Genomic DNA, 13,303 nt, shown 5'->3' with positions numbered 1-13,303 from the left:
TTACACCAACTGACAGATCATCCAGACAGAAATTTAATAAGGAAACACAAGCTTTAAATGACACAATAGACCAGATAGATTTAATTGATATCTATAGGACATTCCATCTGAAAACAGCCGATTACACTTTCTTCTCAAGTGCACACAGAACATTCTCCAGGATAGATCACATCTTGGGTAACAAAGCAAGCCTCAGTAAATTTAAGAAAACTGAAATCATATCAAGCATCTTTTCTGACTACAATGCTATGAGATTATAAATAAATTAAAGGGAAAAAAACATAAAAAACACAAACACACTGAGGCTAAACAACAGATTACTAAATAACCAAGAGATCACTGAAGAAACCATAGAGGAAATTAGAAAATATCTAGAGACAAATGACAATGAAAACACGATGAACCAAAACCTATGGGACGCAGCAAAAGCAGTTCTAAGAGGGAAGTTTATAGCTATATAATCCTACCTCAAGAAATAAGAAAAATCTCAAATAAACAATCCAACCTTACACTTAAAAGAACTAGAGAAAGGACAAACAAAACCCAAAGTTAGTAGAAGGAAAGAAATCATAACGATCAGAGCAGAAATAAATGAAACAGAAACAAAGAAAACAATAGCAAAGATCAATAAAACTAAAAGCTGGTTCTTTGAGAAGATAAACAAAATTGATAAACCTTTAGCCAGACTCATCAAGAAAAAGAGGGAGAGGACTCAAATCAATAAAATTAGAAATGAAAAAGGAGAAGTTACAACGGACACCACAGAAATACAAAGCATCCTAAGAGACTACTACAAGCAACACTATGCCAATAAAATGGACAACCTGGAAGAAATGGACAAATTCTTAGAAAGTTATAACCTTCCAAGACTGATCCAGGAAGAAACAGAAAATATGAACAGACCAATCACAAGCACTGACACTGAAACTGTGATTTAAAATCTTCCAACAAACAAAAGCCCACGACCAGATGGCTTCACAGGTGAATTCTATCAAACATTTAAAGAAGAGCTAATACCCATCCTTCTCAAACTCTTCCAAAAAATTGCAGAGGAAGGAACACTCCCAAACTCATTCTACGAGGCCACCATCACCCTGATACCAAAACCAGACAAAGAGACTACAAAAAAAGAAAATTACAGACCAATATCACTGATGAATATAGATGCAAAAATCCTCAAGAAAATACTAGCAAACAGAATCCAACAACACATTAAAAGGATCATACACCATGATCAAGTGGGATTTATCCCAGGGATGCAAGGATTCTTCAATATATGCAAATCAATCAGTGTGATACACCATATTAACAAATTGAAGAATAAAAACCATATGATCATCTCAATAGATGCAAAAAAACCTTTTGACAAAATTCAACACCCATTTATGATAAAAACCCTCCAGAAAGTGGGCATAGAGGGAACTTACCTCAACATAATAAAGGCCATGTATGACAAACCCACAGCAAACATCATTCTCAAAGGCGAAAAACTGAAAGCATTTCCTCTAAGATCAGGAACAAGACAATGATGTCCACTCTTGCCACTATTATTCAACACAGTTTTGGAAGTCCTAGCCGCGGCAATCAAAGAGAAAGAAATAAAAGAAATACAAATTGGAAAAGAAGTAAAACTGTTACTGTTTCCAGATGACATGATACTATACACAGATAATCCTAAAGATGCCACCAGAAGACTACTAGAGCTAATCAATGAATTTGGTAAAGGTGCAGGATACAAAATTAATGCACAGAAATCACTTGCATTCCTATACACTAACAACAAAAACTCAGAAAGAGAAATTAAGGAAACAAACCCATTCACCACTGCAACAAAAAGAATAAAATACCTAGGAATAAACCTACCTAAGGAGGTAAAAGACCTGTACTCAGAAAACTATAAGACACTGATGAAAGAAATCAAAGATGACACAAACAAATGGAGACATATGCCATGTTCTTGGATGGGAAGAATCAATATTGTGAAAATGACTATACTACCCAAAGCAATCTACAGATTCAATGCAATCCCTATCATATTCCCAATGGCATTTTTTTACAGAACTAGAACAAGAAATCTTAAAATTTGTATGGAGACACAAAAGATGCCTGAATAGCCAAAGCAACCTTGAAGAAAAAAAAACCAGAGCTGAGGAATCAGACTTCCTGACTTCAGACTATACTACAAAGTTACAGTAATCAAGACAATATGGTACTGGCACAAAAACAGAAACATAGATCCATGGAACAGGATAGAAATTCCAGAGATAAATCCACGCATCTATGGTCAACTAATCTATGACAAAGGAAGCAAGGATATACAAGGAGAAAAGACAGTCTCTTCAATAAGTGGTGCCAGGAAAACTGGACAGCCATATGTAAAAGAATGAAATTAGAATACCCCCTAACACCATATATAAAAATAAACTCAAAATGGATTAAAGACCTAAATGTAAGACCAGACACTATAAAACTCTTACAGGAAAACATAGGAAGAACACTCTTTGACATAAATCACATCAAGATTTTTGACCCACCTCCTAGAGTAATGGAAATAAAAACAAAAATAAACAAATGGGACCTAATGAAACTTAAAAGCTTTTGCACAGCAAAGAAAACCATAAACAAGACGAAAAGGCAACCCTCAGAGTGGGAGAAAATATCTGCAAACAAATCAATGGACAAAGGATTAAACTCCAAAATATATAAACAGCTCATGCAGCCCAATATTAAAAAAACAAACAACCCAATCAAAAGATGGGAAGAAGACCTAAATGGGCAGGAGACATTTCTCCAAAGATGACATACAGATGGCCAAGAGGCACATGAAAAGCTGCTCAACATCACTAATTATTAGAGAAATGCAAATCAAAACTACAATGAGGTTATCACCTCACACCAGTTAGAATGGGCACCATCAGAAAATCTACAAACAACAAATGCTGGACAGGGTGTGAGGAAAAGGGAATCCTCTTGCACTGTTGGTGGGAATGTAAATTGATATAGCCACTATGGAGAACAGTATGGAGGTTCCTCAAAAAACTAAAAATAGAATTACCATATGACCCAGCAATCCCACTACTGGGCATATACCCAGAGAAAACCATAATTCAAAAAGACACATGCACCCCAGTGTTTATTGCAACACTACTTACAATAGCCAGGTCATGGAAGCAACCTAAATGCCCACTGACAGACAAATGGATAAAGAAGATGTGGTACATACATACAATGGAATATTACTCAGCCATAAAAAGGAAGGAAATTGGGTCATTTGTAGAGATGTAGATGGACATAGAGACTGTGATACAAGTGAAGTAAGTCAGAAAGAGAAAAACAAATATTGTATATTAACGCATATATGGGGAATCTAGAAAAATGGTACAGATGAACTGGTTTGCAAGGCAGAAACAGACACACAGATGTAGAGAACAAACGTATAGACACCAAGGGGGGAATGTGGCAGGTGGGGGGGGATTAAAAAAAAAAAAGTACAGCAGAAACAATAAACCTCAGAATATTGAGAATGCAATGTGGTCTGACCTACTATATAGCTGTAAATACTACTTATGGGGGTAATACATAACTGTCCTTTTACTTTCATTAATAAAAATGGAAGTCTCTAATTAAACTCATTTTATTATTTATAATAAAACTTACTTTTTTGGGTCAAGAGCTAATGAGAGAACACCAAAAGGAAATAGATGATATAAGTAGTCTACTGAATCTTCAATGTGAAGATTGTATTTTAGAAGTAATTTATTTAGTAATGTATTTAGAAGTAATTTAGTAATTTAGAAGTAATTTAGAAGTAATTTAGTAATTTAGAAGTCCTTAAAAAAATCAAAATAATATAACCATTTAATTGAAATGTTTAATGTACTCTTATTTAAAAACAGCATTTTATTTTGTATTTTTTTTGTAGAGTATTTATGAAAGTCCTATAAAAAAAAAAGTTAGATTTATTACTTCTACTGCCACTCTTTGACTAAATAATGTAAACTGCTTTTCTAGCAGCTTGAGTTGGGCCCAAATTTGACTGCTATCAAAAACTAGAAACCAAATCCTAGGTTGGGAAGATAACTATAATATAACCCACAATTCAATCCCAATAAAGACAATAAGAACAACTGTTTAAAGAAGTCAGTGAAGGGCTTCCCTGGTGGCGCAGTGGTTGAGAGTCTGCCTGCCAATGCAGGGGACACGGGTTCGTGCCCCGGTGCGGGAAGATCCCACATGCCGCGGAGCAGCTGGGCCCGTGAGCCATGGCCGCTGAGCCTGCGCGTCCAGAGCCTGTGCTCCGCAACGGGAGAGGCCACAGCAGTGAGAGGCCCGCTTACCGCAAAAAAGGAAAAAAAAAAAAAAAAAAAAAAAAAAGTCAGTGAAAAAACAGTAAGTTTGGCTCTTCTGTCATCTTTATTTTACTCTTAAATAGTTTATTAATTTCAATCTTACATTAATTCATGCATCATTCAATCATCAAAGACTACTTCACATACAGATGGCCAAAAAACACATGAAAAGATGCTCAACATCACTAATTATTAGAGAAATGCAAATCAAAACTTCAGTGAGGTATCACCTCACACCAGTCAGAATGACCATAATCAAAAATCTACAAACCATAAATGACAGAGAGGGTGTGGAGAAAAGGGAACCCTTCCACACTATTGGTGGGAATGTAAATTGATACAGCCACTATGGAGAACAGTATGTTCTTTAAAAAACTAAAAATAGGGCTTCCCTGGTGGCGCAGTGGTTGAAGAGTCTGCCTGCTGATGCAGGGGACACGGGTTCGTGCCCTGGTCTGGGAGGGTCCCACATGTCACGGAGCGGCTGGGCCCATGATCCATGGCCGCTGGGCCTGCACATCTGGAACCTGTGCTCCCCAACGGGAGAGGCCACATCAGTGAGAGGTCAGTGAGAGGCCCGCGTACCGCAAAAAAAAAACCAAACTAAAAATAGAGCTACCATATGACCCACCAACCCCACTCCTGGCCATATATCCAGAGAAAACCATAATTTGAAAGGATGCATGCACCGCAATGTTCATTGCAGCACTATTTACGATACCCAGGACATGGAAGCAACCTAAATGTCAATCAACAGACGAATGGATAAAGAAGATGTGGTGTATATATATATATATATACACACACACACACACACACACACACACACACACCATGGAATATTACTCAGCCATAAAAAGGAACAAAATAATGCCATTTGCAGCGAAATGGATGGACCCAGAGATTGTCATACAGACTGAAGTCAGAAAGAGAAAGACAAATATCATATAATACTGCTTATACGTGGAATCCAGAAAAATGAACTTATTTGCAAAGGAGAAATAGAGTCACAGATGTAGAAAACAAGCTTATAGTTACCAATGGGGGAAGCGGGGTTGGGGAGTGGATGAATTGGGAGTTGGGATTGACATATATACACTACTATATATAAAATAGATAACTAATGAGAACCTACTGTATACCACAGTGAACTCTAATCAGTGCTCTGTGGTGACCTAAATGGGAAGGAAATCTAAAAAAGAGTGGATATATGTATATGTATAACTGATTCACTTTGCTGTACAGCAGAAAGTAACACAATATTGTAAAGCACCTATATTCTAATAAAAATTAATTTAAAAAAAAAGAAAGGAAAAAAGGAAACAAACTACAGCAATTAAAAAATAAAGACTATTTCAGATAAGACACCTCAGGTAAGGCCATACCTCATGTCATAGTTATACAGTACTTACCATTGGGTAGCTAAGTGAGAGGGTTTAGGCAGCAAAATAAAAAGGGGTCTCCTTCAGTTGGAAAAATTTTAATTTAGTTTTTATAAAAGCAAATACTGTGCTAAAATCTGAACCAACAACCAGGATCCTATAAATCCTCTAATGTAATACCTTTCAAAGTGGGTCTTCAAAACCAATAATAGTGAATAAATTAATGAATAAATTTAGAAAGTCAATCACTTCAAAGAACCAAGACTCCTTCCAAAAAGAATTTTAAATATAAGAACAATTATGCATTTAACACAATTCACTAAAAATATCTAGTCAAAAACAACACAACAAAAAAAGAATATTTATGTACACTATCCTGAGATAACTAAATTTGGGGGGAAAATAAGAGTACAAAAATTATAAACATATTGCAGAAAATAAAACAGAATTTTCTTACCCAAAGATGATTTTACAATTGATTTAATTCCTGAATAAACCAATGATCCTTTGTTGCCTGGAGATTTCTGATCCATATCTTCTGTATACTGCTTCATAAGTATTTAAATGCATAGGAAATACTAGTAATGATGCATAATAAAATATTTCAAAGCTTAACTTATTTTGATTTGGAACCAATTCATAATAGGCATCAGTGCAAGAAGGTGGTTGGTTCTACTCTATTGTAGAGATATATTTTTCTCCCTCCTACACAATCTGCAAAGCAGTATTTCAACACTTTTAAACAATTTTACTTTGGAATTTTAGTATTAAGTCTTGCATTTGCACATAAAACATTCAGCACGATATTTACAGACTGACCTTTTGGCAAATTTCAAGAACATTTCTACCAAATTCATCTTACAAAACTCACAATGCAAAGGATATAGTGCAGAGTATACCAGAGTGACTTGAGCTGTGGATCTTCATTTCCCGCTAAAATATGGTTTCTCCACACCTGTTCTGTATCAAGTCCGTACCTTGATAAAGCCCGAAGGCGCATCTTCGTTGCTATATCTTTTTCTAAAGAATTATCATTTTCTTCTTCCGCACATTCATACAAATGACGACCACAAGCCCACATTAAAGATGTAATTGGGCTCCAGGCAAGAGAGATCCTTTCAAAAACAGTGAAGTCAGACATTGTTCGGTTGGGAGTTACAACTATCATTCGATTTTGACTTGTTGGATGCCAAGCAAAGGAGGCAATGTAATTGTCACAAGGTTGCACACTTCTTTCAATTATTGTGGGTTCAGTTTCGTCTCCAATGGGAGTGGGTGTGTGCTGCATATCATATAATCTAATAATATTACTATCCCTTGTTAAAGTGGCAAGCAGACCAGTCCTAGTTGGACACCATGCTACTTTTGTTAAGGGCTTTGGTTGCTCAGTCAAAGTCAAAACTGGCTTCTCAAATTTCCTAAGATCCCATATTGCAACCTGACCTTCATAAAAGGAAGCAACACGATCATGGAAGTATGGGTCTACTGTCACGCCCTGAACAGCTTTTGTATTCACAAACATCTTTTGGCTTGTATTCCGAAGATCAAAAATGGCTAGGTTACGATGCATACCAGCAAGGAGAAGTTTCTGGTCTCGTGGAAGCCAACAAAGAGAGAGACAAGCATCATTCTGTCCTAATTCATAAAGTGGTTTTGTTACTAATAATGTTGTTTCAGTTTCACCTGCCGAAAGTCTTACTTTCTCCATGGGAACTATATCAGGCGTGTATTTGCTGCAGATGTCCCAAATCAGCACTGAAAAGTCAGCTCTATGTTTATCTAGACCAGCAGCAAGCCAGTTACTATCCAATGGATTCCATGCAAGAGTATTGCATTGTCGTGCATGTTTTGGAACAAACTCTTTTCCTATCAAATCTTTGAACTTTGAGTTATGATCTTGACCAAGACTTGTAAGTACAACTCGACCATTTGCTTGTCCAACTGCTAGGAGACATTCAGGATCATAATTGAGATACCAGGCAACACATTTCATATAGGGTGTTTCTGAATTTATTGAGAGTAATGTAGCTGCAGAGTCTTCAGATAAACGTAGAGATCCAGCTTTGAATTCTGAATTCACAGTAGATTCCACGTGATAAAGGCTAAGTTCTGAGTCACATACAACAAATCTATCAACCTGGTGTGGTGCCCACAATATATCAGGTTTGGTACCACTCATGCTTACTGATGATCTCAAAGAGTGCAGTTAGGTCCATTCACTGAAAATCTGCTTAAAAATAAAAAGTTTTAAAATGTTAACAAAATACAATTCTAAGCTGAATCAACTATTCAGAAAGTCAGGAAATTTTCTACACAGGTACTCTGTTTTTCAATATATTTATATTTCTTCTAACCGCTATGAATTCAAGACAATATTTATTAATAAAAGGGGAAAAGAAGAACTTCCTCCAATAAGATGAGCTGGTAGGAATCTGAGAACTCCATTCTGGCTTTATTTCCCATGATCAATTATCTTAATTGCACTATTACTAGTACCTTCAATTTAACCTCAGGGTTGAAATAACTTCAGTGTGGTGAGCAAATTAATAAGTATCATCCATCTGAAGGGGATAAAACTTTAAAGGGTTATGAATCACATATCTAAGCAACAAGTTTAAAGCAGCACTATCCAACAGAACCTCCTGGAATGATAGAAATGTTCTGTATCTGGACTGTCCAATATGGTAGCTACTAGCCACATGTGGCTACTGAGCACGAGAAATGTGGCAGTGCAAATTTTAAATTTTATTTAATTTTAATTAATTTTAATATAAATGGCCACATGAGGCCACCATAATGACCAATGCAGATTTAAAGTACAAAGCCACTAGTTTCTTCCTCAAATTTCAATGATAAGAAGCAGGAATGTATTGAGCGGAGTCGAGTTCAGCTCCTAGCTCTGACAATATGCTAGCTGTATACCTCAAAAAGGCCTTTGTGTTTGGGGGTCCTTTTATTTTCTCATCTGTACAACATAAGAACTGGTTTAGACTAATGTTTCCCAAATTTCAGTTATTCATGTACCACCAGTGCCATTATTTAATATTTTTATTTAAACTGACTCATTTTTAAAATCTGAAAATCAATTTTAATTTCATCATAAGGTCCATGAGTCATGGGTACAATATGCTAAATATATTTTTTTCTAACATACTTAAATAAACATATAACTATTAAAAATGATTGATTGTGTTACCTAAAATCATCCTGTTTATGACCAGTAGGACACACTGCACTTTGGGAAACTGAATTAAGTGAGCATTAGAGGCTCTTTCAGTTTTCAATTCTATAAACTTCGAATAGGTATTTGAAACAGCAATTTTGAAAAGATAAATATGCTAGTAGTAGTTTAAGCACATAAGCACTAAAAATAGTTATGCTAAAGATGGTAGTTTAATAATAAAAGCTACTTACAAAAATGTAAATTTCTGTTTTTAAGCAAGTCTGGCTAGAGGTAACAGTCTGGATTAAAAATGAACAAAGAGGGCTTCCTTGGTGGCACAGTAGTTAAGAATCTGCCTGCCAATGCAGGGGACACGGGTTCGATCCCTGGTCCGGGAAGATCCCACATGCCGCGGAGCAACTAAGCCCGTGCGCCACCACTACTGAGCCTGAGCTCTAGAGCCCGCAAGCCACAACTACTGAGCCCACGTGCCACAACTACTGAAGCACGCGTGCCTAGAGCCCGTGCTCCACAACAAGAGAAGCCACCGCAATGAGAAGCCTGTGCACCACAATGGAGAGTAGCCCCTGCTCGCTGCAACTAGAGAAAGCCCACGCCCAGCAACGGAGACCCAACACAGCCAAAAATAAATAAATAAAATAAATAAATTTATTTAAAAAAAAAAAGAACAAAGATACTCATAATCCTCATGGCAACTGGTATCTGTACATCCATGCTGTCAGTTCTTAAAGAGTCAAGTTACGGTTCATTCATCTCTCTATACCCTGTACCAGATGCAGAGCCTGGCACAGACTCCTAATAAAGATATTCTAAATAAATTCAGCTCAGACATATGTTTTGATCTTGTAAAAGTTTCAGTCAGGAATTATTAGTCTAGAATTTCAATACACTCATAAAATTTAGATGACTGGGAAAAGCCTTTAAGAATTCTCATACCGCCTTATTTCCTTCCTTAATATTTCTGAAGCCCAAGATCAATCATTTCAATTATATTCTTACTAGCACCCTCAATTTCTTCATTTCCTTGCCACTTTTGCCTTCCCCAACTAGCTCAACTGTCTTCTTTCTTCCACTCAGGCTGCAGAGTCTCACAGTTCTGCAGACTGACTCCATAAAAAATTAAGGTAGACAACATGTCTGGCCTGTGGTGCTGGTTCAGCAGTTCTTTTATTCATCTTCCCACTCTGGCCTTTATGAAATCAAAGTGATCCTTTTAAAATACAGACTTATCCAGGTTATCGAACTCCTGCTTAAAACCCTCTCATGGTTTCCAACTGCTGTTAGCATAGAGTTCTCATTCTTCGACAAAACCTACAAAACCCTAAATGATCCAGCCTCAATGCACCCTTTTCTCCTCCCTGCTAACTGTGTTCTAGCTATACTGTCCTTTTCATTGCCTAGAATGTAATCCTCCACCCATCACCACACCTTTGCAAATGCCATTCCTTCAGGTTGGAGCATTCTTCCCTCCCTTCTCGGCCATGTTAAAACCTGCTCAACCTTGACTTCAACCACAGTCTATCCCCTCCCCAATCTAAATCAGGTTACTTAGATATACACTATCAATGGAGAATATTCTTTCCCTTTAAATCACCCTCTCGGGCTTCCCTGGTGGCACAGTGGATAAGAATCTGCCTACCAATGTAGGGGATACGGGTTTGATCCCTGGTCCGGGAAGATCCCACATACTGCGGAGCAGCTAAGCCTGTGCGCCACAACTACTGAGCCTATGCTATAGAGCCCGCAAGCCACAACTACTGAAGCCCGCGTGCCCAGAGCCCGTGCTCCACAACGAAGAGTAGCCCCTGCTCACCACAACTAGAGGATGCCCATGTGCGGCAACGAAGACCCAACACAGCCAAAAATAAAATAAATAAAATTTAAAAAATAAACAACAAAAAAATAAATCACCCTCTCCATCTCTCCTACTAGATTATAAACTCCCTAAGAGCAGATGAAGTATCCTTTTTGCTCTCCATTTGAACCTCTTGTACCCAGTACCGTGCTGGGCACTTAGTAGATACTTAGTAATTACTTGTTAAATGAATGCATTTGTTAAATGCTCCCTCTGACACCTCTCACACTGCTTTCTCCAAATTTCACTAATCTCCCCATGCTTACGCCCACTGCCCTTTCCAGTAGGGGTTGGCTCAAGCTGAGAGCAAAGTGCCCACTGTCATAACTGGTTCCAATAATGGGTAAGGGCCCACAGTGAGCAACCCTGAGAGGATCACTCTAATACACTGACTTTCGTTTATTCTATAAGCATTTTGGGGCATCTTCTATGCTCTAGACACTGTTCTAAATGCTGGGCACACAGAGGTAAACATGGACAAATAAGGTCCCCGGTTGCTATGGAATGAACTGTGACCTCCCAAAATTTGTATGTTGAAGTGTTAATCATAACTCCACGTGACTGTCTTGGAGATAGAGTCTTTAAGGAGGTAATTAAGGCTAAGGTTAAATGAGGTCATAAGGGTGAAGTCCTGATCTGACAGAACTGGTGCCCTTAAAATAGAGATACCAGAGCCCTCTCCCCATGTGAGTACACAGTGAGAAGGAGGCTGTCTGCAAGCTAGGAAGATAGCTGCCACCAGAACCAGACCATACTGGCACCCTGATCTCAGACTTCCAGCCTCCAGAACTGTGAGAAAATAAGTTTCTGTCGTTTAAGCCATGGTATTTTGTTATGGTAGCCCAAGTGAACTAATACACTAATAAAACCTGCATTCTAGTGCTGAAGTTATGTCCAGTCTTAAAGAGAATTTAAAAATTTAAGAATAAGAAGGAAAAAAAGCACCTTGTGTAACAGGAAGTAGCTAACACAACAAAAAGAAGGAACAGATGCTGCCAAGTTAGGCTTTATTCATACTCATGCCCTTGCAAACAGAGGAAACCTCTTAACTGGAGGTATCCTTAGATCTGGCCCATCTTCCTATCTCACTGAAAGACAAATGCTAAAATAAGCACACTTTTTATATAGGCTTCCTTCCTACAACTGTACTCTTTACACAAATGATCCATGGTTTAAAAAAAAACTGGGTGCCACATGGAAAAATCCATCTTAAAAAAAAAAAGAAAGTGTTACTATAATTTTAAAAACTATTTGATTTACATGACTCTCAATGAAGAATCATCCGTATTTCTGATATTATGCACATATTTATATTACCATCCACGAAATCTGACTACAGTAACTCATACAGAATCACAGAACTTGAGAGTTAGAAAGAGGCTAGCAAACCCTAAGTAATTCACATAGGAGTAAAGAGAAGACCAGATGTTTTGATTCTTTTCAACACCACCCTACTCCCATCCTAGATTACTGCATAGAGAAAGGATCAGCTACATCAGTTGCAGGGCCCCCTTCTTCAAAACTTAAGAATTTCAATACTGTGACAGCAGAGCATTAAACCAAGTGCCAGGTCTTCTAAAGATGGGCCTTGTGTGACTGCACGGCTCACACACCATGAAGCTGGCCCTGAATACAGAGGTACATCTATAAGCACCCTCTTAAGAAACATACAGCTGACCCTTGAACAACTCAGGGGTTAGGCCGCAGACTCTCCAACGCAGTCCACATGTAACTTATAGTTGGCCCTTTGTATAAGTGGTTTCTCCTTATCTGTGGTTCTGCATCCTCAGATTCAACCAACTGTGGATTGTGTAGTACTGTGGTATTTACCATTGAAAAAAATCCACGTTTAAGTAGACCCATGCAGTTCAAACCTGTGTTGCTCGAGTCAACTGTATTTCTTTACAATCCAACACAATATAGATGGATCCCGGCTCCTGAACAAACACCACTAGGAATATGGTGGAGAGCAAAGAAAAGTGAGCCTGGAGTCAGAAGACCTCCAGCCACTACTAGCTAGACCCTAACAAGCCCCTTAATACTCCAAGACCATAAAATGGAGATAGAACCCACCCAATCTCCTTCTCACAGAATTGTGACAATCAAATTAAATGAGTTCTATGCATTAACAAATGCGTCAGTATCACTACGATTCCCTTAAACAGCTCTGGAAATTAATGTTTTCAAATGCTGGAGACACTGAAAAATTGGGGGTAAAAGGGGTAGGATTTGCAATAATTACAGCTTATATTTAGATGCTCACCTTCAAGTATAACAAGCACTCACTTCCCATCAATGGTTTCTGAGCAAAGGAAAGCCACGATGATGATTCTGTGTTCCTCACCAGAACATCTATAACAGCACTGTCCAACAGAAACATAGCGTAAGCCATATAACTTAAAATTTTCTAATGGCCACATTGAAAAAAAATAAAAAGAAATAAATCTAATTTAGCAATATATATTATTTAACCTAACATATCAAAAATGTTATCCTTTCAACATGTAATCAATGTAAAATTATTAATGAGAAA

At 37.6% G+C, this 13,303-nt stretch overlaps 1 protein-coding gene across 8 annotated transcripts in view; it reads right to left on the bottom strand.

Annotated features, from left to right (window-relative positions):
* MIOS (meiosis regulator for oocyte development) overlaps positions 1-13,303 on the bottom strand; it is a 41,258-nt gene that overhangs the window by 26,894 nt on the left and 1,061 nt on the right. For 6 of the 8 annotated variants that reach the window (XM_089917037.1, XM_022586765.3, XM_089917036.1 and 3 more), the window contains 3 exons: positions 13,034-13,133; positions 6,617-7,958; positions 6,189-6,287 (listed from right to left, as the gene is read on the bottom strand). In XM_089917037.1, coding sequence (XP_089773163.1) covers positions 6,189-6,287; positions 6,617-7,910 — 1,393 coding nt within the window. In that variant the 5' untranslated portion in view covers positions 7,911-7,958; positions 13,034-13,133. Of the gene's footprint in view, positions 1-6,188; positions 6,288-6,616; positions 7,962-13,033; positions 13,134-13,303 lie in introns of all 8 variants that reach the window. The other 2 variants (XM_022586782.3, XM_089917038.1) reach the window with 1 other exon arrangement.

This window comes from Delphinapterus leucas, chromosome 9 (assembly GCF_059928025.1).
Source record: "Delphinapterus leucas isolate spDelLeu-1000000601 "Yukka" chromosome 9, BTC_Dleu_Yukka2, whole genome shotgun sequence".
Classification (NCBI taxonomy): Eukaryota; Metazoa; Chordata; class Mammalia; order Artiodactyla; family Monodontidae; genus Delphinapterus; species Delphinapterus leucas.
This window is presented reverse-complemented; position numbering and strand designations above follow the sequence as displayed.